Here is a 25430-nt window from a genome sequence, read left to right as displayed (position 1 = left end):
CCGCGCGACCTTCCAAGCATGGCGGGGGGGCGGGGCTGTGGCGCACCCCGAGTTGAATAATTTAAAGGGGCCGCGCCTGCGGCGCTGGGCAGAACGCTAAAGGAGTTGGCGCAGAGTGGACCCCGGCTGCGGCCCTTTGGGTGAGTCCGGGTTTTCTTCGCCCCGTCCCTTTGCGGGTTGTTAGCGAGCCCTCGGCTTTCCCAAGGTGTGTCCTCCACCGATTCCCGGTAGCTCTTGACTTTCTGACTCCCATCCCCCCACCCCCCAGCTTCCGGCAGGTGTTTTCGCACCGGTAGCCAGGTGCACCCTAGGGTGGAAGGGCACTAGTCCCCCGTGAATTTTACAGGTAATGTCTCAAGGACCCAGTGACTCCCCCAAATTTCCATTAATACTCGAATGGCGCCAGAAACAGCCTTAGCCTCCCAGAAAAGTCTCAGTAATATTCCAGCATTCCTCAGTATCATGCTCGAACGACTCCAGGGACGTGCCCAACCAGCTCCCGGTTTTCCCAGTAATAGTCCTATAGTCCTCAGAATCTCTCGGCAACTTCCTAGTGACCCCCCACCCACCCACCCGTAATTCCAGCGTCCCTGGTTACGTCTCCCAGCAATGGCGCCAGCATCGTTCCTGGAGTCCCAGTGATGCTCCGCACCATTAGAGACCCCATAACTTTACTATTACGTGACAGTAAATCTCTAGCATCACCCAGTAATACTTTGCGAGCCCACCCCACTCCGAGCGTCCCAGGATGCTACTGAGACCTCGGCATTGCACCACGACCCCTTGTGAAGGAGCTCCCGGCTGCGCTCCCGCGTGCCCCAGCCTCTGTCTCCCCGGGGCCAGGCTTGGGCCGGGAGCCAGGCATCTCCCCGGCCCCATGACTCGGGCCCAGTTTTCGCGGGGTGCGGGCATCCAGTCTTCGCAGGGGGTGCTGGGGTGCGATCTAGGGACCGGTGGATCAGGATTGATCAATCCTGCAGAGACTGGGGAGGGGGCCACTTGCTGGAGAGAGCCGTGCCCCTTCAGGGACTTGTTCGCTGGCTGCTAACAGTGGATGCCCGGCCGGCTGCCCTTTGGCCCCAGGGTGGGTCTGGATAAGTAGGTAAGGGGGGCCTGGTGGGGACCCGGGGACCCACCTTACTCCCTAGCTCGGGCCCCGAGGTCAATTTGCCCCACCCCTCTGCTCCGCAGCGCCCCTTCAGTCGCCCACAGGCCTGCGGAGAAGCCGCCCCGACCGTGGGTACGAAGGGGGCAGGGCTTGCAGCAGGGGAGGGGCGGGCCCAGAGTGATGACTTGCCCGGGTTCGTCCTGCGTCTTACTCCCCAGGAGTCTGAACTACCAGACCTGCCGCCCAGCCTGAAACAACTGATGGAGGCGCCGCTGCAAACCGGAATGGTAAGGGTTGGGGGTTTGTGTGGCGCTGCGGGGACTACAATTCCCGACGTGCTCAGCGCGCATCATCGCGGTCCCGCGAGAACCAGTCTGCTTCTGTTCAGGCGGAACTACGTTTCCCGGTGTGCACTGTGGGCCGCCGAGCCTCCAGAAAGCGTTGCTCCCCAGGGGAGGGGGCAGCGCTGACCCATTTTGCAGATGGGGACGTCGAGGCCCGGGCCGACTGCGATCTCGAGTGCGGCCTTGGCCCGGTGCGATGAGGTCCCGGGCGTCCCGGCCCCCGGGGAAGGCTTGGCGGAGCGGGTATGCGATGCGCAGCCAGTGCCGTTCGTCCCGCAGGTGCTGGGCGTGATGATCGGGGCTGGAGTCGCGGTGCTGGTCACGGCCGTGCTCATCCTCCTGCTGGTGCGGAGGCTTCGAGTGCCGAGTGAGGACCCGGAGGGCCTTCTGGGAGTGCTGAGGGATGGGAAGCTGAAATTATCCGGGCCCCTGAGGCAGTAGAGATGGGATTTGCTGGAGCCTGCCGCGGCGTCCCCATCTCTGGCCGTGCGGAGTGTGCGTAGAGCTCAGAATGCCCCTCTCCGCACTTATCCCCAGAAACCCCAGCCCCGGATGGCCCGCGGTATCGATTCCGGAAGAGAGATAAAGTGCTTTTCTATGGCCGGAAGATTATGCGGAAGGTGAGTCTGGGACCCCCTGGGGCTCCCACTGGCCGCACAGAGATCCTGCCCTTTCCCTAGTTATACTTCTTAGTAAGCCGGCCGCCCTCCTTGATCAAGGGCCTCTGGATCTGCCCCCCTCTTCCCTAGGGTCTGAACTGGCAGTTGACGCATTCCTCCCACCCCTCACCTTAATCCTCCCAGGTATCACAATCCACTTCTTCGCTGGTGGACGCCTCCGTCTCCACCACTTCCCGGCCACGCATGAAGAAGAAACTTAAGATGCTCAACATTGCTAAGAAGTAAGGCTGTGCTAGGTGTACGTGGGGCTGTCCAGGGCTTTTTGAGTGATCATCCCACACCGAAGGGTGTATCTCAGGTTTCTTTGAACCCCACGGACTGTCTTAGGAGTCTTTCCATGCCAGTGGGACTATTTCAGAGCTCTCCCCCACCAGACAGGCTGTCTGTATCACCTGAGGGCTCTCTCAGTGATGTTCCCTGCCACAGGGGCATCCGTGAGTTATTTAATCCCCAGGCACTATCTCGGATGTCTTGTCATACCCTTAGGGGTCAAGTCTGGGGTCTCCCCACACGAGAGGGTTTATTCCAGAGTCTCACTGGAGTTATCGCAGGTCTTACTGGGACCTGCAGGAGGGGCTATCTCTGGCTTTTGTTCCCTAAGGGTTATCTCAGCAATCTCTCTGCATCAGAAAACATCTCTCTATGTCACCTCCCTTGGATTTTTCCCAAACTACACGGAGGCTGTGTTAGGGGGTTCTGTTCCCTAGAAGTCATCTCAAGAATCTTTCGGCACTAGAGACACGGGAAGGGCATGTCAGGGCATGTCATCAGCAAAGGGCTCCCTCAGGGTCTCTGAGGAAGGCTCTCTCAGGGGTCTTTCCAAGTTGGGAGCTGGCTCTGGGGTCTCCTGACATCACAGAGTCTATTTTGAGGGTCTGTCTCAAGTGTTTCTTCACACTGAGGGGCCATTCCATGGCTGTCCATGGTCAACAGGTGTGCTATCCCATGGCTTTCTAGGACTTGAGTAGAAGGGCTATCTCTAGATCTTCCACAATTAATTGAGGGTCTGTCCACCCCCTGGGAGCAGTTTCAGTGTCTGCACACCCTTGAGGAGCTACCGTGATGTTGCCTGACCTTGAGAGAGCTATCTCAGCTCTCTGTGACCTCGGCAAGGGCTAGCCCAAGGATCTTCCTGATCAGAAGAGGAGTTGTCCCTGGATTTCTCTGTAATGTGGAGTTTAACTCAGTTTAAGCTCATTCTAGAGGGTCTATCTTGAGCATTTTGTGACTAGTGGAAGGACTGTCTTCAGTAGCAACTGTGACTTCCAGGGAGGAGCTCTCCTAGGTCCATGGTTAGCAGAGGGGCTGTATCTGGATTCTCTGCACGTAACCAGGGCTATCTCAAGAGTCTCTGTGACCATCAGAGAGGCTATCTCAGGATTGTCTGAGACTGAGGAGGAAGGGTTATCTCAGGGATTTTTACAAGGATTAGAGAGGCTGTATCTGGGGTCTCCTGATATAACGGAAGCTACCCCAAGGCTCTGCCTACATGACGGAGGCTACATGATGGAGGCGTGCAATATGTGGGGTCCCATGGTGAACAGAGGTGCTTTTCTGGGGTCTGCCCATATCTTGGAAGCTGCGTCAGGGGTCTGCTTAATGAGAGGGTCCATCTAGAGAGCCTGTGACTAGTGAAGGTTGACCTCAGGGTTTTATTTCAGGGGTCAGCAACTTTTTTCTTTTTTGGGCCACATCTGGGGCTTTGCAGGCTGCACGCAACGCTGCTGCAAGAACTCAACTCTGCTGTTGTAGCATTAAAGCAGCCTCAGATAATATGTAAATGAATGAATGTATTAATAGCTCGTGCCAATAAAACTTTATTTACAAAAGGAGGTGGCTGGCCTAATTTGGCCAGTGGGCCAGAGTTTGCTGAGCCCTGCTCTGGTGACCCCAGGGGAGGGCTCTGTGGGGGGGATCTCAGGTCTTCCTGAGCCCCCTCCCTGCTTTTCACCCCCCACCCCCTCGCTCCCCTCTCCTCCCACCAGGATCCTGCGCATCCAGAAAGAGGCGCCAACGCTGCAGCGGAAGGAGCCCCCGCCTGCGGTGCTGGAGGCTGACCTGACGGAGGGCGACCTGGCCAACTCCCACCTGCCCTCCGAGGTGCTCTACATGCTCAAGAACGTCCGGTCAGTGTCAGGGTGCAGGCAGGGGGCTGCAGAGCTGGGGCTGACCTGACCTCCTGCATCTCTCCATTCCCCGGTCCCTATCCAACAGGGTGCTGGGCCACTTTGAGAAGCCGCTCTTCCTGGAGCTGTGCCGGCACATGGTCTTCCAGCGGCTCAGCCAGGGTGACTACGTCTTCCGGCCAGGCCAGCCCGATGCCAGCATCTACGTGGTGCAGGATGGGCTGCTGGAGCTCTGTCTGCCGGCTCCTGTGAGTGGGCTCCCGCTCCGGGGGGCACCACAGTGAGATGGGTGGCAGGGATGAGCAGTGGTACAGCGGTCACTGGGGACAGGCAGTGCTTTTGGTCAGCAGGGTTGGTGGGCTTCTTTTTTTTTTTAATTTTGGCAACGCCGCGAGGCGCAGCTTGTGGGATCTTAGTTCCCCCACCAGGGATTGATCCCAGGCCACGGCAGTGAAAGCGCCAAATCCTAACCACTAGACCACCAGGGAACTCCCAGGGTTGGTGGTCTTATGAGATGTGCAGGCAGGAGTTGGGAACGGGTGTGCAAGGGCATCTGGGGTGGTCTGCACAGTCACCGGTTATGGTTAGTGTTGCTGGTCGGAAGGTTCAGTGGGGTCCGGGTGTCAGTGATCACCGAGGGAGAATGAGGACCAGGGGCGTGGTCAGGGGGCGGGACGTGGGCTGGCAGCAGGGGCAGCACTGGTCAGTGACCCCTCTCCCACCCCGTGTCTCAGGATGGGAAGGAGTGTGTGGTGAAGGAAGTGGTTCCTGGAGACAGTGTCAACAGCCTTCTGAGCATCCTAGATGTCATCACCGTGAGTGACCAGTACGGAGGGGGCTGGGGAGGCTGGGTGGGAGGCCACACCCACCAGGCTGGGGTGGAGAGGGTCACCCCCAGGACCCCCATCTCTGATGCGTCCCTGATGTTGCCAGTGGTCCCTCAAGGAAGTGGCATCAGGTGGGGTCGGGGGGGAGCAGGAAGGGGGGCTCTCACAGCCCCTGACCTTGATTCTCCTTGTGCCCCCCGCACCTCCAGGGTCACCAGCACCCCCAGCGTACTGTGTCCGCTCGGGCGGCCCGAGACTCCACGGTGCTGCGGCTTCCAGTCGAGGCCTTCTCAGCCGTCTTCACCAAGTATCCCGAGAGCTTGGTGCGGGTAGTGCAGGTCAGCGGGCCATCCACTTCCTTCCATAACCCCCCACCCATCACAGGCTCCTGGGGGCTGGGACCCAGCAGCCAACAGGCACTGAAGCTGTGCTTATCGGCCCTGAGCAGCCGGACCTCCCTCACTCCTCCCACGAGCTGCCTCCACCCCATGTCCCCAGGTTTCTGCCGCCTGATTGTCGGTTTCTCCCTGGCTCCTAGGGCCCTGCCCAGCCCCTTCCTGCTCCAACCTTGATCTTCTGACCTTAGCTCCATCTCCACCTCCCCATCCATGGCCCCGCCCCCTTATTGCTAAGTGCTGGGGCTCACCCTCTTTCTCCTTGGCCCCCTCCTCTGACGACCATGCCCCCAAAGATCATCATGGTGAGGCTGCAGCGGGTCACTTTCCTGGCACTTCACAACTACCTGGGTCTGACCAATGAGCTCTTCAGCCATGTGAGTTACGTGGAGAGCACCAGGGGCCGGAGGGGTGTGTGGCGTGGGCCTCCCCGGACACGCCACAGGATCCCCTCTGCCCCCAGGAGATCCAGCCCCTGCGCCTCTTCCCCAGCCCAGGCCTCCCAGCCCGCACCAGCCCTGTGCGTGGCTCCAAGCGGATCGTCAGCACCTCTGCTACTGAGGAGGCGAGGGAGACGCCTGGCCGGCCGCCTGACCCCACCGGGGCCCCACTGCCTGGAACTGCAGGTACCCAAGATGACCACTGCCTGACCCCCAGGAACCGTAGGCTGGCCCAGCCCACTCCCAAGAAGCCCAGGCTCTGCCCCTCAATGCCTGTCTCAGTTCCTCAGATACTCCCACCTGACCTGCCCAGCCCCCTAGGGACCCGCTTAGCTAGGTACCCAGGTCTGACTCCCCCAGGACCCCTGGCCTCAGTCCCCTGGGCCCACTGGAATCACTTTTCCTAGTCCCCCAGTCCCCAGGGACTCTGAGCTGACCCCTCCCCAGGCCACCTGCAGCTCCCCACCCCCAGTCCTGGGCGCTCTGAGGGGCAGGAGCCTGAACACGCATCTCCCCCAGGGGACCCAGTGAAGCCCACATCCCTGGAAGCCCCCTCGGCCCCCTTGCTGAGTCGCTGCATCTCGATGCCAGTGGACATCTCAGGTTTGGGGCGCCAAGTGGAGTGGGGGGAGGCCATGGAATTTCTGGGTTGGATGCAGGCTTGCCAGTCTTGATTTTTCTCATCCGTGAAATGGGAATATTGGCAGCACTTACTCGTGTCTTTTTTTTTTTTTTTTTTTTTTTTTTTTGTGGTACACGGGCCTCTAACCGTTGTGGCCTCTCCCGTTGCGGAGCACAGGCTCCGGATGCGCAGACTCAGCGGCCATGGCTCATGGGCTCAGCCGCTCCACGGCATGTGGGATCTTCCCGGACCGGGGCACGAACCCGTGTCCCCTACATCGGCAGGTGGACTCTCAACCACTGCACCACCAGGGAAGCCCATACTCATGTCTTTTTTTTGTGGGTAGTCGTGGAGATGGTGCCCTCCCAACTGTGGTGAGAAGGGTTGCGAGGGCTAGAGCGGTGATCGATTAGTCACGCCTGTGTAGCCGTGGCCTCGGGTACATAGGTAGTGCTTGCCTAGACTCCAGCTATGGTCACTCTCATCTTTATTGCATTTATTGCCCCCTGCCCACTGCAGGCTTGCAGGGCGGCCCTCGCTCGGACTTTGACATGGCATATGAGCGGGGCCGGATCTCCGTGTCCCTGCAGGAAGAGGCCTCATGGGGGCCCCAGGCAGCCCCGGCTCGGGTAAGGCCCTGCCGTCTTCCTCCACCCAACCCCAGTCCCCTCCTGGGACCCTGGTCTGGCCACAGGTGGAGTCCCCCGAGGAGGAAGGTCGGGTGGGAGCAGGAAGATCACAGGCCTTGCCCCACACAGACCCCTACTCAGGAGCCCCGGGAGCAGCCAGCCGGCGCCTGTGAATACAGCTACTGTGAGGATGAGTCGGCCACTGGCGGGTGCCCCTTCGGGCCCTACCAGGGCCGCCAGACGAGCAGCATCTTTGAGGCGGCAAAGCGAGAGCTGGCCAAGCTGATGCGGATCGAGGTGGGCAGCTGAGGGTGTCTGGGGGACCAGGTTGGGGGTGGAAGGCCTGGCTGGGCCAGTCTCAACCCTCTTTCCTTCCTCCCCAGGACCCCTCCCTTTTGAATAGCCGAGTCTTGCTGCATCACACCAAAGCCGGCACCATCATTGCCCGCCAGGGGGACCAGGTGAGGCTGAGCCCTGAACTCTGATCATGCGGCCCTGACCCAAGACCTCTGTCTCTGATCTCTGATCCTTGCCTTTTCACCTTAGATGTAGACCTCCCAGTATATGATTTCCAACCCCTGACCTTTGGATCCTATGACTCTGACTCACAGCCCTCCCTCCCCATGTCCTCTGGACATATTGACCTTTCTCCTCTAACCCCTGAACCTTTTACACTAGGACCCCCACCCCTAGATTTCTCTTCCCTGTCCATTTTCTGACCTTTCAACTCTACAACATACTCTGATGCTCTGTCTGCTTCTCATTCCTGGGTCCCTGCTGGAATGGGGGCACTCAGTAAATGGGTGCAGGTCAGAATCTGGACCTGGAGGCTGGGAACTAGCGCCACGAGCTGGATTTCAGTGCCTCCTGGCGACACACAGGTGTGGGAAACTGTGCATCCCACTAATCCGTCCATTCTCCAGGCGGGGAAACTGAGACCCGTTGTGACATCACAGCCCAGGAGCACAGAGGAGGAGGGTTAGGGAGGAAGCCAAAGGTGAAATCCAGACTCTGCCCTGACTCCCTGTGTGACCTTGGGTGAATCATCTAGAAACTTGTCATCTTCCTCGCCTGCGGAATGAGTGTCGTAACTATCTGCTAGAATTGTTGTGAGGATGAAACAGGAAATACGGAATGAGTGTCGTAACTATCTGCTAGAATTGTTGTGAGGATGAAACAGGAAATACTCAGTTCGCAGCTACTAGGGTTTGCAAGGGTGACAGGCCGGGGGAGGGTTGGAGCAGCAGCTCCCAGTCGTGGGGGGGATGGGGTGGGGGTGACAGTAGGGGTGACGTGACTTAGGCGTTGAGACCACAGCACCGCCCCAGGCTCAGGGGAGGAGCCCTGGGCTTGGGGGAGGGGCTGGGGGTGGCCCAGCTATTAGCTGACTGGGTGGTTATTGTTTTTAATTTTTATTGGCATATGATTGATTTAAGGGTGGTTGTTCTATCACGTGATCAGTTGAGTGGCCACGTCAAGTTGCTCATGGCAGGGTGGGCTCCTTTCTGCAGGGGAAGTTTTGTGCCAGCTGTTTGAGGTACTTGGGGGACTGGCTAAGGAAGTGTGGTCACACCATGGCCCTTGCAGGGGCCCCGGGCCCCTGCTTATCTGGGAGCCTCTGCTGGGCTCAACCCAGCCCGGCCCCAGCCCCAGCCCAGCCTGCTAACACACCAGGCTCCTCGGGGTCTTCAGGACTTTCTTAGGGACAGAGCTGGTCTGCTGTGCCCCCCTCTGAAACTTTACACCAATCGTTTTCACCATCACTGTCAACGACGTTTGGCAACGTCAAGACATTTTTGATTGACTTGGGAGGGTGCTACTGTCATCTAATGGGTTAGAGACCAGGGATGCAAGACTGCGTGGACCAGTCCCCCTACGACAGAATTATCCAGTCCAAAATGTCAGTGTTGCCAAGGTTGAGAAACCCCGCTTTCCACAAACATTTCCCAAAGTGTATTTCATGGAGCAGCCATATCACAAGGGGTCTGCATGCAACATGTTGGAGAAACACAGGTTGTTTTACCCCTTCTTGGCAGCTCCCAGTGGGCATTATTAGCATATTCAAGGCTCTGAGAAGTCCTACAGTGAAAAAAAACATGCTTCCCAATCTGAGGACAAATGGCAGCCTACTATTAGTCACTCCCATTTATATCCCAAGCCCAGTCTGGGAATTCTATCTTGGAAGGTTCCAGCATGTGTCTATGTCTCCTGGGCCTGTGCCTCTCCCAGGGATCCTTGCAGTGTTTTGGCACTCATTTGGGGCTTTGTGGTGTGTCAGACAGGTTTGTGTAATGAATGAGGAAGGAATCTTTCTGCCTCTGGGCAGTTTCAGTTCCTTATTTGAAAGGGTGGGACAGAGAGGCGTCCAGCTGGGCAGGCTAACCAGAGGGGAGAGGGACGTTTGCTGTGTCCCAGGGTTGTTGCAGAGGCAAGAAACACCAGTGGGGCCCCCTGCCTTTGGGAAGCTCACAGTTCTGACAGACATTACAGTCAAAGGATTACACAAATTGTTGCTAAATCATATGTGCTTAGTGCTACAAAGGAAATGTTCTCAGCTCCACAACGTCTGGTTTAGTCAGGGCAGTGTCTCTGTGGAAGTGACCTCCAGAGAAGGAGGAAGGATGAGGATGAATTAACTAGGTGCAAGGGAAAGGAAAGAGCATTCTATGCAGAGGGGACAGTTTGTGCAAATGTCCTGTGGTAGAGCTATTCCATCTGTAGGAAACAAAAGGAAGTCAACAGGGATGGAGTGGAACAAGGGAACTGGGAGCAAAGGGGATTTTTTTTTTTTTTTTTTTTGGATGCACTGCATGGCTTGCAGGATCTCAGTTCCCTGACCAGGGACTGAAGCCAGGCTCCAGGCTCCAGCAGTGAAAGTGGCGAATCCTTACCTCTAGATCACCAGGGAACTTCCCAAAGGGGATTTTTTTTGGTGATAGTTTTAGAGACGTAATTCATGCATTATACGATTCACCCATTTAAAGAGTACAATTCAGTGGTTTTTAGTATATTCACATAGTTGTGCAACCATCACCACTGTGCATTTTAGAGCATCACCTTAAAAAGAAACACCATACCCTTTAGCCATCAGTCTCCTACCTCCTAAACAGCCCCAGCCTTAAACAACTACTAATCTTATGTTTCTATAGATTTGCCCATTCTGGACATTTCATATAAATGGAATCATACAATATGTGGCCCCTTGTGTCTGGGCTTCTTTCACTTAGTATGCTGTTTTCAAGGTTCATGCATGTTGTGGCATGTGTCATTGCTTCATTCTATTATGGCTGACTACTGTTCCATTGTATGAATGGACCACATTTTGCTTCTTAATTCATCAGTTGATGGACATTGAGTTATTTCTACCTTTTGGCTAGTAGGCATAATGTGACTATGAACGTTTATGTGCAGATATCTTTGTGGACACGTTTTCATTTCTGTTGGGTAGATACCTAGGAGTTGGGTTGCTGGGTCATATAGCAACTCTATTTTTTTTCTTTTTCTTTTTGGCTGCGTTGGGTCTTTGTTGCTGCATGCAGGCTTTCTCTAGTTCCGGTGAGTGGGGGCGACTCTTTGTTGTGGTGCACGGGCTTCTTATTGCAGTGGCTTCTCTTGTTGTGGAGCACAGGCTTTAGGCACACGGGCTTCATTAGTTGCGGCGTGTGGGCTCAGTAGCTGTGGCTTGCGGGCTCTAGAGCACGCTCAGTAGTTGTGGTGCACGGGCTTAGTTGCTCCATGGCATATGGGGTCTTCCCAGACCAGGGATCGAACCTGTGTCCCCTGCACTGGCAGGTGGATTCTCAATCACTGTGCCACCAGAGAAGTCCCGGCAACTCTATTTTTAATTCTTTGAGGACTTTTAAATTTTTTGCCAGATTGTTTCCCAGTGGCTGTACCATTTTACAGTCCCACCAGCAGTGTGTAAGCATTCCAGTTTCTTACATCCTCGGTAACACTTTTTGATTCAAGCCATCTTAGTGGGTGTGAAGTGGCATCTCATTGTGGTTTTGATTTGCATTTTCCTAATGATTCATGATGTTGAGCATCTTTTCATGGGCTTACTGGCCATTCATATATCTTCTTTGGAGAAATGTCTATTCAGAGCCTTTGCCCATTTTTTAAAATTTTATTTTATTTATTTATTTTTGGCTGCAGTGGGTCTTCGTTGCTGCACGCAGGCTTTCTCTAGTTGTGGAGAGCAGGGACTACTCTTCATTGCAGTGTGTGGGCTTCTCATTGCAGTGGCTTCTCTTGTTGTGGAGCATTGGCTCTAGGCGCAGGCTTCAGTAGCTGTAGCACACGGGCTCAGTAGTTGGGGCTCGCAGGCTCTAGAGCGCAGGCTCAGTAGGTGTGGTGCACGGGCTTAGTAGCTCCGCGGCATGTGGGATCTTCCCGGACCAGGGCTCGAACCCGTGTCACCTGCATTGGCAGGTGGATTCTTAACCACTGCACCACCAGGGAAGCCCTTGCCCATTTTTTAATTGAGTTATTTGTCTTTTTAGTACTGAGTAGTAAGAATTCTTTACATATTCTGGATACCAGACCCTTAGCAGATATACGATTGGCAAATATTTTCTCCCATACGGTGTGTTGTCCTTTCACTTCCTTGATAGTGCCCTTTGAAACTCAAAAGTTTTAAATTTTGTTGAAGTCCAGTTTATCTATTTTTCATTTTGTTGCTTGGGCTTTTAGTATCATATCCAAGATTCTGTTGCCAAATTCAGTGTGACCATAATTGACCCCTATATTTTCTTCTAAGAGTTTTATGTATGTATGTATGTATGTATGTATTTGGCTGTGTTGGGTCTTCGTTGCTGCGCATGGGCTTTCTCTAGCTGTGGTGAGTGGGGGCTACTCTTCGTTGTGATGCGCCGGCTTCTCATTGTGGTGGCTTCTCTTGTTGCGGAGCACAGGCTCTAGGTGCGCGGGCTTCAGTAGTTGTGGCATGCAGGCTCAGTAGTTGTGGTGCGTGGACTTTGTTGCTCAGCGGCATGTGGGCTCTTACCAGACCAGGGCTCGAACCCGTGTCCCCTGCATTGGCAGGCGGATTTTTAACCACTGCGCCACCAGGGAAGTCCCATCTTCTAAGAGTTTTATAATTTAAGCTCTCAGATTCATGTCCTTGATCCATTTTAATATGGCATAAGGTGAGAATCCAACTTTATTCTTTTCCATGTAGCTATGCAGTTGCCCAGCACAAGCAAAGAGGCTCTAAGCTCAGCCATGCTCCTGTGTAGCCAGTCTTCGTTGGCTCTTGCTGGCTGTGTTGAAAAGAATTCATGGGCCTTAATCTGGGCTGAGTTGGGTGATCCATTAGCAATGTCTGCTCTGGGTGCTGAGTGGTAATATAGATACATATGCTGCTCAGCTCAGTGCTATGGAAAGCCTTCACTCTCTCCAACTTTTCATTCCTTAACCTTTCCTCTGGAGTGCACTGACCTGAGTTGTGGGTGAGGTGGTGCCCCTGTGCCCATCTCCTGGCCCTTGCCCTACAGGATGTGAGCCTACACTTCGTGCTCTGGGGCTGCCTGCACGTCTACCAGCGCATGATCGACAAGGCCGAAGATGTGTGCCTGTTCGTGGTGCAGCCTGGGGAGCTGGTGGGACAGCTGGCCGTGCTTACCGGCGAGCCCCTCATCTTCACACTGCGAGCCCAGCGTGATTGCACCTTCCTGCGGATCTCCAAGTCCGACTTCTATGAGTATGACTGGGCCCCATATTGGGGTGGGGGTGACGCTCAGGCAGCCCCGACCAACTCTATTCTGCCCTGCATGAGGCCGCCCCTCTGAACAGCCAACAGTTTTCCAAGGAAGCTTTGAGCTCTTCTTGTCCCACCTCCAGGCCATCACCCACCCTCTCCACTCCCTAAGGGCTCAAACCCGTGTCACCTGCGTTGTCACCCGTGTCACCGGCGCCCCCGGCCCATGCCCCCCTGCCCTTCGCCTACAGGATCATGCGTGCACAGCCCAGTGTAGTGCTGAGTGCCGCGCAGACCGTGGCCGCGAGGATGTCGCCCTTCGTGCGCCAGATGGACTTCGCCATCGACTGGACAGCGGTGGAGGCAGGACGCGCACTGTACAGGTGCAGGCCCCGCCCCCACCCCTCCCCTCAGGCCCTGCCTACGAGGACCCCTACCCTGTCTGACCCGCCCCTCCCACCCCCACCCCAGGCAGGGCGACCGCTCCGACTGCACCTACATCGTGCTTAATGGGCGGCTGCGAAGTGTCATCCAGCGTGGCAACGGCAAGAAGGAGCTGGTGGGCGAGTACGGCCGTGGGGATCTCATAGGAGTGGTGAGCTCGGCCCCACCCACTGACCTCTAACCTCTCCCAGTCCAGTTTCCCCCCACGCCCAACATACACTTCATCCCGGGTAACCTGTTGGGGGTGGAGAACGCTCCCTCCCCAACCTATGACCTCGTGCAATCCACTTTCCCCAGCTCCTTTCCATGGGGCGGGGCCATGGGGGCAACCTCATCAGGGTGGTGCGTCTGATCTGAATCAGTCTCCAGACCTCTCTACATCAGAAGAGGGGACCCCCGCTGGTGTGGATCCCTGTTCTCCTGTCCTCTCCCTTTCCTCAGAGCCCCGAGATGGGTAGTGAGGCTTGGTTCTTTTCACCCCCATCTGGGGGTTGGGGTGGGGTGGGGGGGACTCAGTAGGGCCTCCTCTCTGCACCCACAGTCGTCCTCCCCCTTACCTATCAAGCTCCTGGCTCACGCAGCCCTGGTCAGGCACGCTGTCCCCTAGGTGGAGGCGCTGACCAGGCAGCCACGTGCCACGACGGTACACGCGGTGCGCGACACAGAGCTGGCCAAACTCCCCGAGGGCACCCTGGGCCACATCAAACGTCGATACCCGCAGGTGCAGCTCGCTGGGTTGTGGGCTGTTCTCCTAACAGGGGCTGGACAGATGGGAGTGGGGGCGGGTACCCAGAGAAGGCATGGCCTAATGTGTGGAGAGGGGGGTTAGATGGGGGTGGAGCCCTAGGAAGGAGGTGAAGCCTCCAAGTGAGGGCGGGGCTCATGGGGTGGGGCTCAGGTAATAGGGACCCAGTCACCCTGGTAGAGGAGGAAAAGGTGGTGCAGAATTGCGCCTCCAGTCTCACTGGACCGCCGGCCTCCAACGCCCCAGGTCGTGACCCGCCTCATCCACCTGCTGAGCCAGAAAATTCTGGGGAATTTGCAGCAGCTGCAAGGACCCTTCCCAGGTGAGAGCTGGCCAGCGCCCGGGAATGCTAAGGGATCTAGTCCAACGCCCAGAACGAGCTAGGAGAGGGAGCCATGAACCCAGGGCATGCTGGGAAGTGGAGTCCTGCGTATAACCTGCTCGGGGCGGGGCTTCAAGCGGGAAGTGGGAATCCGAGTTCCGGTGCATGCTGTGGGCTGCAGTTTGGGTTCTTGGGCATGCTGGGAAACGGAGTCCTGGACCCAGGGCCGGCTTATTGATGGAATCTGAAGTATCAGTGGTGCTGAGAGGAGGAGTCTTTAGGGCAAGCTTGGTTCTGGGTGTCAGGGTTGGCTGGAGGATGGAGTCCACATACTAGGAAGGGGAAACCTAGACTAAAGTGTGCTGGTAAATGTAGTCTATGGGGTGGTGTTTGGGGCCCAGGGCATGTTGGAAAGTGGCTTCATAGGTTACCAGCCTGGTGGGAGATGTGGTTCCTGGTCCCGGTGAATGCTGGGAGATAGCCCCTGTCCCAGTGCATGCTGGGGGTGGGGGTGGGGTGGTTCCCTTCCCAGGGCATGCTGGGAGATGTGGTTTCCGTCAGCTAGGATACATTGGGAAATTGAGTCAGATTCGAGATGTGCAGAAATATGGACCTGAGGTTCTATGTTATGGTGACCTGACCCTGGACCAGCCTGGCAACCTCTACTCTCCTTTTCTCCCCAGGGGCTTCTGCCCCATCAGCCCTGACACCTGGATCCTGAGGGTAGGGGCGGGGGTGAGCCGTGGCCAAGAACTGCCCCCATGCCCAGGGGCTTCCCCGATACACGTTTCCCCCAGTCTTGCACCAAGCACACAAATACATGTTCTCTCCCACCCGGCTGCCAGGACCACCCTTGGTGTGATTCTGGGGCAGAGACTTTAAAATCTCAGACCTCTGGGAACCTGGAGAATGCACAAGACAGACAAAGCCCCTAGAAGGGTTTACAGCTTCAGAAGCAAGATACAGTTTTTAAAATACAAAGAAAGAGTAGAATGTCGGATAATGTACTGTGAAGAAAACAAAATAGGGTCTTGATGGGGTATGACTAGAGGAGGGAGGGAGGCTTTTCTGAGGACAATGAGCTGAGACTTGATAAATGAAATGGGGCCAGACGCTGACAGAACTCTGAAGGCTCTGCACACAGGGTTTGGTGGTGTTGAAACACTTCAAGGAGGAAAGTGAGTGAGGGGGAGGAATGGGGGGGCAAGTCATGCAGGGACTGGGAGCCGTCGAAAGGCATTTGAACTTGTTCAGACTGTTATAGGAAGAACTGGAGGAGAGAAGGCAGGGAGAAGTCCGGTCAAGAGATGGGGGTTGATGGCTTGGTCTAAAGTGTAAGTAGAGAAGCTGAGAAGCAATCAGTGTGTCAAAAATATATTTATTTCCGTCTAGTTTTGTGTTCAAGTCCCTTTAGTGGACAGAGGCCCCAAGGCCAGAATGGGGTAGGGGCACAGATCAGTCCACACAGGTGGAGTGGAAAACAGAAATGGTTATACAGTTGTGTAATGGATGCCACTGAGGAGATTGGGCCAAAACTGAAGGTCAGATAGCCAGGTCTTATCAAGGACAGTGGTTGAGGCTGTGAAGCTAGGATTGAGGCCATGACCTTCACTACGGCATCACTAAGCCTCAGCTGAGGAACAAGGAACAGGGATTTCTGAGAAGGCAGGGGAGAGTTGACCTTTCCAGACACAGGACTGCACAGCAAATACCATCCTTTGGGGTCTCAGCAGGTTCGGGCCTAGGTGTTCCCCCTCACTCGGAGCTCACCAACCCAGCCAGCAACCTGGCAACGGTGGCAGTGCTGCCCGTGTGTGCCGAGGTGCCCATGGTGGCCTTCATGCTGGAGCTGCAGCATGCTTTGCAAGCCATTGGTCAGTCGTGGGCAAGGGCAGGCTTTCCGTCTACATGGGGCAAGGTGCATGTGGGTGGGGGCATTGGCCAATGAATGGAGACGCCTGGGTGGGTCAGGGGTGGGGCTGGGGGGCTGGAACAGGGCTGTGGGAGCGGAGTGGGTGGTATTGTCTTATAGGAGGGTCCTCCAGCTCCGTTGACCTGGGTTCCTAAACACCCTTCCTCACCCATCCCCAGGCCCCACACTTCTCCTCAACAGTGACATCATCCGGGCACGCCTGGGGGCCTCTGCGCTGGACAGGTGTGTGTTGCGGGTGCAGGAGGTTAGGGTGGGGCGCGAGGGATAAGCTCAAAGCGTAGGATTCTTCCAGCTCTCATTTGAGATCTAGGCTGTGAAACAAGGAACATGTGCCCCCCCCATCCCTCTGGTCACTGGAGACAGTGTAGTGAATCCGCCCCTGGAGGATGCAGACGTGTGGGGCTTGGATGTCCAGGTCCCCCTCCCCAGAGCAATGGAGCTACATGGTAGCTGAGGGCAGGGACCCCTGACCAGCCCCAGGATGACGCTCCCCCGCCCCCATCCTAGCATCCAAGAATTCCGGCTGTCAGGGTGGCTGGCCCAGCAGGAGGACACGCACCGCATCGTGCTCTACCAGACAGACGCATCGCTGACGCCCTGGACCCTGCGCTGCCTGCGCCAGGCCGACTGCATCCTCATCGTGGGCCTTGGCGACCAGGAGCCCACGCTTGGCCAGGTCCGGAGACCATTCACAGTGACCCCATCCCTGCCCTCCGGTGCCTGCGCCGGGCCACGTGCACACCCTCACCGGTGGGGCTAGGTGACCAGGAACTACGGGGCCAGGTGTGGGAGGGGCAGGGAGGAAACCACTGGTGAGAGTGACTTCCGTGCTTCCCCCTTCTCCCCCGACCCCAAAGCTGGAGCAGATGCTGGAGAACACGGCGGTGCGCGCCCTCAAGCAGCTGGTCCTGCTGCACCGCGAGGAGGGCCCGGGCCCCACGCGCACAGTGGAGTGGCTCAACATGCGCAGCTGGTGCTCGGGGCACCTGCATCTGCGCTGTCCGCGTCGCCTCTTCTCGCGCCGCAGCCCCGCCAAGCTGGTGAGGGGCTCTCAGGACCTTTCAGGGGCGTGGCTACTGGAGGGGCGTGGCCTGGAGACCAGCGGGGCCAGGGCAGTGTCTTGGAGGTCCAGACGCCGCCTCCTACACCCGCATCCTCATGGGCCGCGTCTTTTTCCATTCACACCAGCACGAGCTCTACGAGAAGGTTTTCTCGAGGCGCGCTGACCGGCACAGCGACTTCTCCCGCCTGGCGCGGGTGCTCACAGGCAACACCATCGCCTTGGTGCTGGGCGGGGGCGGGGCCAGGTGAGGGGCGGGGTCAGCGCTGACAGGGGCGGGGCCAGGGGCCCTGAGGGGTAGAGCTGATTCCCTGGGCGGATCCCATAGGGGCGGGCCGGCACCACCTTCCTAGCAGGTGAGGGAGAAGGGATAAGATATCCTGGGCGTGGGGCTTAGGGGATCTCCAGAGGGTCACTGGGTCTCCACCTTGCAGGGGCTGCTCACACATCGGGGTGCTGAAGGCATTAGAGGAGGCGGGGGTCCCTGTCGACCTGGTGGGCGGCACGTCCATCGGCTCCTTCATTGGGGCCTTGTACGCCGAGGAGCGGAGCGCCAGCCGCACTAAACAGCGGGCCCGGGAGTGGGCCAAGGTGTGTGTTGCGGGGAGGGGGTCCCCCCACCCCAGGAGCACCCTGAAACCTCACCCTAGACGGGCTTCTGGGTTTCTCCTGACCCTCCCGTCTTAACCTGTGGACCCCACCTGGATCCTTTATAGAGATACCTCCAGGGCCTTGGATGACCGCCCCCCCCGTGACTTCCTGGCTAGTGACCCTAGTCTCCAGCTCCCACCTGGAGAAGTCAGGCCCCTTAGGGACTGCCTAGTCAGTGACCCCCAAGTGACTCCTGTTTGATCCCCCGCTGGCCCATTGCCCCTAGAGCATGACTTCAGTTCTGGAGCCCGTGCTGGACCTCACCTACCCCGTCACCTCCATGTTCACGGGGTCGGCCTTCAACCGCAGCATCCACCGTGTCTTCCAGGACAAGCAGATCGAGGTGCACTCTTTCCCCATGCCTGCCCCTCCCCTGCCCCTCCCCACAGGAGTCCCCACTCCTCCTGGACTGCAGTCTCTGTCCCTGTAGGACCTGTGGCTGCCGTACTTCAACGTGACCACGGACATCACCGCCTCGGCCATGCGTGTCCACAAAGATGGTGGGTACCCTAGCCAGCCCCACCAAAACCACTGTAGCCATGTGGGGAATGGGTGCGGGGGAGGGGCAGCTGAGCATCTGGGACATTATTAACATGAGTGACCATCCCTCCTGGCCTGAGTGCTGAGCACTAATCGTCACCCACTAATGCCCCAGAGGCCCCAGGTATGTCTGTCCTCGCGGGCAGGAGGCCAAGAGACTCGTTGGGCGCCTCACCCCCTCACACCGGTCCCCTCGGGCTAAGTATGGCGCTACATCCGGGCCAGTGCCTCCCACTGCCCCTACCTGCCCCCGTCTTGCGACCCCAGGGACCGGCACCTGCTGGTGGACAGGTGCTACGTCAACGTGCCGGGTCAGCGAGCCCACCGGGCTGGCCGGACCTCCAAGTGTGTCTGTGCATGTCTGTGTCTGTGTCCTGCCGGGCAGGCTCCCTGTGGCGATACGTGCGTGCCAGCATGACACTCTCGGGATACCTGCCGCCACTGTGTGACCCCAAGGACGGGCATCTCCTCATGGACGGTGGCTACATCAACAACCTGCCAGGCAAGTAGCCACCTGCTTGTCCCCATGCACAGACACGCGGGCAAGCTCATGGCAGGCATGTGTGTGTGCAGGTGAAGGATGCGCCCATGTGCTGTATTTGACACGCGCACACACAGGGCAAGCATGGAAACACGCAGGTGGGTGGGGCACCTCCACGATGAGCTTTCTTTCACACCCACTCACTTGAAGCATGCAGATGAGAGGCAGGGAGGTGCAACTTAAAATTCCACACACCCAGTGGCGTGCAAACACGAGTAGACACCTACGCTCTCTACTCAGGCGCTTGAGGTCCCATAGATCAGGGATCTGCACACTGCACCCCACAAGCCAAATCTGGCCCCCTGCCTGATTTTGTAAATAAAATTTTATTGGCACACAGCCACACCTAATCGTTTATCCTTTGTCTGTGGCTATGTCTGTGCAGCAGAGTTGAGTAGTTGCAACAGAGACCATATGGCCTGCAAAGCCAAGATTATTTTTTCTCTGGCCTTTTACAGACCGCTTGCCAACTCCTGCATAGGCATTCTGTACAGATACTTGCACTCACACAACCTCATGCGCGTGAGCAAGTGTGTACAGACTCACAGGTGGATGGGCACAATTGGACGCACAAAGAAACATATTTAGACACGGGAAAGGAATACAAACAGTCCTGGGTGTCTGTACAGAGGCATAGCACACCCAGAGGTGGTTGTGTTCACAGACATACAGACGGGACATGCACATACCTGATAGGGGTGCGTACAGCACACACAGAGACACAGACAAGCTTGTGAGGGACACGGGCAAAGTCTGATGGAGACTTAGGTGTCTTTGGGGACTGGACCTGGCTACAGGACCCTGTCCATGTCCCCCCAGGCACCCCCAGACCCACTCAGGGGCCCTCAGTGGGGCACACAGACCCACGGCTATAGCACCCTCCTCACCGCGCCATCACCCCACCCTTCACCCCATCCGTCCCGCTGCCTGAATCGCCTTGATCCGGCTCTTTGCTCTGTGTCCCTTGTCTCAGCCTCAAGATCCCTCTTTCCACCCGGATTCTCTTTCCTTCCTTATCTCTGGCCCCTGATATCTCTCTCTCCCACGAATCTCTGTTGCCGTCTCTGGTCCCCTGCATTTCTCTCCCCGCGGCTCTGTCTCCCAATGTCTTTATTCCCACATCTCCCTGCATCTCTGACCCTCCGTCTGTTTCCATGACTCTGATCCCTTCATCTCTGCCTCCTGGTGTCCTTACTATAATCTGTCTCTCCGTGTTACTCTCCTTCCATATCTCTGTCCTCCATGTGTCTGACCTTGTGTCTCTTTCCCCAGTGACTTTATCCCTCTGCCTCCATCTTCTCCTCTGGCCCTGGTTCCCCAGACCTAAAAGCTCCAACACCTGTCCCCTCCTCCACATCATCGGCCTCTACAGCCATACCCTTTGCACGCCTGCATGTTGTTCACATGTTGTGGGTTTTTTTTTTTGCGTGACCACGTGCATGTTGGTGTTTGTGGGGCTGGGTTGAACTTCCCTGCCTCAGTCCTGGTGGAGAACAGCCCCCTGACCCCCTGACCCACAGCGGACATTGCTCGCAGCATGGGTGCCAAGACGGTTATCGCCATCGACGTGGGAAGCCAGGATGAGACAGACCTCAGCACCTATGGGGACAGCCTCTCTGGCTGGTGGCTGCTGTGGAAGCGGCTGAACCCCTGGGCAGACAAGATCAAGGTTCCAGACATGGCCGAGATCCAGTCTCGCCTGGCCTATGTGTCCTGCGTGCGGCAGCTGGAGGTCGTGAAGTCCAGCTCGTACTGCGAGTACCTGCGCCCACCCATCGACTGCTTCAAGACCATGGACTTCGGGAAGTTCGACCAGATCTATGTGAGCGGGTGGGAGCCACTTGGTGCCAGTGTGGTGGGCCAGCAGAGCTTTAATACTGAAAGCCCAGAACAACATGAAGGGAAGGATTCTAGGGCTGCATTTGGGATCTGTGGGGAATAGAACGGTAATCAATCAGTGATCTCTGCAGTGAGTGTGGTAAGGGGATGTACGTGTGTGTGTGCGAACTAAGTTTTTTAATATGTGCCAGCGGCGCTGCCTGAAGCACACTATAGAGATTTCTAATGCCGTTTCTGTGTAGGTGGGAATGAGAACCATGAAAATTAGTAACGTCCAATGCCAAGTCTGGGATACACTGGATGGAGCGAGCACTGTATAATGTGCCACTGACCTAGAAAAATGTCATAGCCCATGCCGACTGAAAATGATCAGTAGCTGGGACTTCCCTGGTGGTCCGGTGGTTAGGACTCCATGCTTCCACTGCAGGGGGCACGGGTTCGATCCCTGGTCAGGGAACTAAGATCCTGCATGCCGCACGGCGTGGCCAAAAAAAGAGAAAGAAAGAAAGAAAAGAATATGATCAGTAGCTGCTGCCCAGAGCCCTGAGTAAAAATGTCTGATTCCCTTTCTGGGCTCACTGGGAAGGCATGCCATGCTGGATTAGTGATGTCTGTTATGGGCATGGGAGATGATGATATTTACGGGTATACCGCATATTTGCAGACCTTGAAATAAGCCTGCACGCCGCCATCTCGAATCATTTGGTACTTGGCACACTGCATGGGGCTGAGTGGGAAAGAATGTGCAAAGAGTGACTGGTAATGTCTGGCAGGGGCACGGGATAGGGGACATGGGGGTGAGTGTGCTACATATGGCCAACTCTGAAATCAGTGTAGTCTCAAATGCCAGCTCCGCCAGAGCATCAGGCTTTTGAGGGGCCAGGGCAGGGGCAGGCAGGGTGGGGATAAGCAGAGAAGATGAGGCAGAGAAGAACACCCCCGGGGATTGCAGACATGGCCCCAGCCCCCCTCATTTCCTGCAGGATGTGGGCTACCAGTACGGGAAGGCCGTGTTTGGGGGCTGGAGCCGGGGCGACATCATTGAAAAGATGCTCACGGACCGACGGTCTGCAGATCTTAATGAGAGCCGCCGTGCAGACGTAAGCCTGCGCCCTCCTTCTCCGGCGGGGCCACTCTGACAATACATCCCCCACCCCCAGTCCCCTCTGGGTCTCCCCCAGACCTCAGACGACCCCGAGAGCCTCACCCACGCCTCCCCGCAGGTGCTTGCCTTCCCCAGCTCCGGCTTCACCGACTTGGCGGAGATCGTGTCCCGGATCGAGCCCCCCACGAGCTATGTTTCTGTTTCCGACGGCTGCGCAGATGGTGAGGGCGCTGAGGGCATCCCCAGGAGCCCGGGGTCGGTGTACTGGTGGCTGGAGAGGTCAGCCCCGCCCCAGCGCCCTCAACTTCACCCACTGCCATTCCAGGGGAGGAGTCGGACTGCCTGACTGAGTACGAGGAGGACGTGGGGCCAGACTGCTCGCGGGACGAAGGGGGCTCTCCAGAGGGCGCGAGCCCCAGCACTGCCTCCGAGATGGTGAGAGTGGGCGGTTTGGGCCCCCCACAAGGTGGGGAGACCCGGCTGACTGCGCCGGTGTCCCGGGCTGTGTGTCATGTGCGGGGTCGCCCCTATCCCTGCAGGAGGAGGGGAAGTCGATCCTCCGGCACCGGAGCTGTGCGCCGCAGGATGTCCCCAGATCTGCGGATGCCTGAGGACCTCGAGAGGGGTCCCCCCTTGGGCTGGACTAGGGGTGGGCCCTCTGGGGGCGGCTCACTGCCCCTCTGCCTACTGCTATGCCTGTGACCCCCCGGGGTCCCCCTTGACCCCCAGTCCCCAGGGTCCACACACTGGACTGGCTTGTCCCCCGGGAAAGGGGCAGCACCGCACTGATGACCCTTGATCAGTCACACCAATAAACCTTCCTCTCTCGGAAGCAGCCGTATGTCATCTTTGGGTTCAGGGGGCACCTCGCCCCACCTTCCATGCTCAGGATGGCCAGGGCTGGGGCCGGAAACAGCCTTGAGCTTGTCACCATGACCTGTGCTCCCAGCCTCGGGCTGAGCTTCCCCCACTGGGAGTGGCCATCCCCAAATTCACCTGTAGGCCCACACACATATGTATGTATATATATGGCATAAAATGTATCATTTTACCCATTTTTTAAGTGTACAGTTCAGTGGCACCAAACAGATTCACACTGTACAACCATCCATCCCAAGAAGTGTCTCACCTTCCCAAACTGAAACTCTGTCCCCATAAAACACTCCCTACTCCCCGCCCCCAGCCCCCGGCCCCCACCACTCTACTTTCTGTCCCTAGGAATTTGACTTGTCTGTGGACTTCACGTGAGTGGAATCATACATTTTTTGTCCTTTTGTGTCTGGCTTATTTCACTGAGCATAATGTCCTCAAGGTTTCTCTGTGTTGTAGCAGGTGTCAGAATTTCCTTCCTTTTTATTTTTATTTTTTATTTTTTTATTTTTTTTTTGCGGTACGTGGGCCTCTCACTGTTGTGGCCTCTCCCGTTGTGGAGCACAGGCTCCGGATGCGCAGGCTCAGCAGCCATAGCTCACGGGCCCAGCCGCTCTGCGGCATGTGGGATCCTCCGGGACCGGGGCACGAACCCGCGTCCCCTGCATCGGCAGGCGGACTCTCAACCACTGCGCCACCAGGGAAGCCCCTCCTTCCTTTTTAAAGGCTACATAGTATTCCCTTGTATGGATGGACCACATTGTGTTTATCCATTTACCCATCAATGGACGCTTGGGTTGCTTCCACTTTGGGGCTGTTGTGAATCGTGCTGCTATGAAAACAGGTGTACAAATATCCCCGCTTTCCAATCCTTTAGGTAGATACCGAGAAGTGGATTTGCTGGACATATGGTAATTCTATGTTCAACTTTTTGAGGAAGTGCTAAACTCTTTTCCACAGCAGCTACACCACTTTATGTTCCCACCTGCAATGCACGTGGGTAGTTTTTAAGCAAAGAAGAGAACGGTCAGATCTGTTTCTGGAAGTGGATGGATTGGAGGAGGCGGAGGCAGGGGGCCAGAGACCAGGGAGAGATGACAGGCCGAAATTAGGACAGTGGACACAGAGATGGTGGGGAGGGGACAACACCCAAGAAATGTGTACAAGAAATTTTGGCAGAACTTAGAGATTAATGCTCAGTGAGAGCTCGGGGCAGGGGATGCCAAGGAGGATGAAGGGACTTTGGCATAGGTGACCAGGGAGGGGCATCTTTTTTTAAAAATTTACATTTATTTATGTTCAATTTAAAAAAAATATTTTTGGCCACGCCTCACGGCTTGTGGTATCTTAGTTCCCCAACCAGGGATCGAACCCACACCCCTGCAGTGAAAGCACGGAGTCCTAACCACTGAACCGCCAGGGAATTCCCTTTTCTTTTTTTTTTTAAAGTGAAGTATAGTTGGTTTACAATGTTGTGTTATTTTCAGGTGTACAGCAAAGTGATTCAGTTATACACACACATACATACACACACACACACACACACACACATATATGTATATACATATATTCTTTTTCAGATTCTTTTTCCTTATAGATTACTACAAGATATTGAGTAGATTTCCTTGTGCTATACAGTAGCTCCTTGTTCACTATTTTTTTTGACCATGTATTTTATATATAACAGTGTATATGTTAATCCCAACCTCCTAATTTATCCCTCCCCACCTTTCCCCTTTGGTAACCATAAATTTCTTTTCTCTGTCCGTGGAGTCTGTTTCTGTTTTGTAAATAAGTTCATTTGTATCATTTTTTTAGATTCCACATATAAGTGATATCATATGATATTTGTCTTTCTCTGTCTGCCTTACTTCACTTAGTATGATAATCTCTAGGTCCATCCATGTTACTGCAAATGGCTTTATTTCATTATTTTCTATGGCTGAGTAATATTCCATTGTGTATATATATCACATCTTCTTTATCCATTCATCTGTCAATGGACATTTAGGTTGTTTCCACGTCTTGGCTATTGTAAATAGTGCTGCTGTGAACATTGGGTGCATGTATCTTTTCGAATTACGGTTTTCTCCAGATATGCCCAAGAGTGGGATTGCTGGATCATATGGTAGTTCTATTTTTAGTTTTTTAAGGAATCTCCGTACCATTCTCCATGGTGGGTGCACCAATTCACATTCCCACCAGCAGTATAAGGGGTTCCTTTTTCCACAGGGAAGGGCATCTTGACTGAGATGAGGGTGAGGGGAAAGGACCAGGAGAAGGGGACACTGATGCTGGGCTCTTTTTTGACCATGTTGAGTTTGGGGAGCCAGGGGAACAATCCAGGGGAGACAGCAGGGGCTCTGGACATTTGGGATGGGGACTGAAGAGAGATTTGTGCCGGGAACATGTCTGGAGGTGTCAGGGCAGCGGTGGAGACTGGTGCCGTGTGGATGGGTGAAGTGGTCCAGAGAGGGTGTGACAGTCAAGCACAGCCCTGTGGCCCATGTA

At 56.0% G+C, this 25430-nt stretch overlaps 1 protein-coding gene across 8 annotated transcripts; it reads left to right on the top strand.

Annotated features, from left to right (window-relative positions):
• The first annotated feature begins 100 nt into the window (after nt 1–100).
• PNPLA6 (patatin like phospholipase domain containing 6) lies at nt 101–22872 on the top strand. Of its 8 annotated transcripts, none has more exons than XM_060094272.1 (34): nt 101–140; nt 1327–1395; nt 1732–1819; nt 1990–2072; nt 2256–2353; nt 4118–4258; nt 4347–4506; nt 4993–5073; nt 5295–5423; nt 5777–5857; nt 5944–6106; nt 6440–6523; nt 7062–7171; nt 7313–7468; nt 7555–7632; nt 12667–12872; nt 13121–13252; nt 13341–13464; nt 13921–14034; nt 14305–14380; nt 16114–16254; nt 16472–16535; nt 16821–16989; nt 17171–17353; nt 17502–17620; nt 17808–17964; nt 18251–18367; nt 18455–18524; nt 18950–19066; nt 20626–20927; nt 21928–22044; nt 22168–22270; nt 22375–22484; nt 22589–22872. In XM_060094272.1, exons 2-34 carry the CDS (start codon nt 1369–1371, stop codon nt 22658–22660), a joined length of 3972 nt encoding a protein of 1323 aa, XP_059950255.1. In that variant the 5' UTR covers nt 101–140; nt 1327–1368; the 3' UTR covers nt 22661–22872. The 8 variants fall into 8 exon arrangements, with proteins under 8 accessions (XP_059950255.1, XP_059950254.1, XP_059950253.1 ...); XM_060094271.1 differs by having other exon boundaries at nt 7301–7468; XM_060094270.1 differs by having other exon boundaries at nt 7301–7468; nt 16111–16254.
• Nucleotides 22873–25430: the final 2558 nt, after the last annotated feature.

The sequence above is a fragment of the Mesoplodon densirostris genome, chromosome 3 (assembly GCF_025265405.1).
Source record: "Mesoplodon densirostris isolate mMesDen1 chromosome 3, mMesDen1 primary haplotype, whole genome shotgun sequence".
In the NCBI taxonomy this organism is placed as follows: domain Eukaryota; kingdom Metazoa; phylum Chordata; class Mammalia; order Artiodactyla; family Ziphiidae; genus Mesoplodon; species Mesoplodon densirostris.
Note: the sequence above shows the minus strand (reverse complement) of the source record. Positions and strands in the feature narration are given on the sequence as shown.

Bases quoted from the DNA above. Each gene is read 5' to 3' on its own strand.
- PNPLA6 (XM_060094266.1), top strand. From the start codon at position 1,591: ATGGGGACGTCGAGGCCCGGGCCGACTGCGATCTCGAGTGCGGCCTTG. The intron at 5,424-5,776 runs GTCAGCGGGCCA...ATGCCCCCAAAG, and splicing joins GCTTGGTGCGGGTAGTGCAG to ATCATCATGGTGAGGCTGCA. The intron at 22,485-22,588 runs GTGAGAGTGGGC...CTATCCCTGCAG, and splicing joins CCAGCACTGCCTCCGAGATG to GAGGAGGGGAAGTCGATCCT.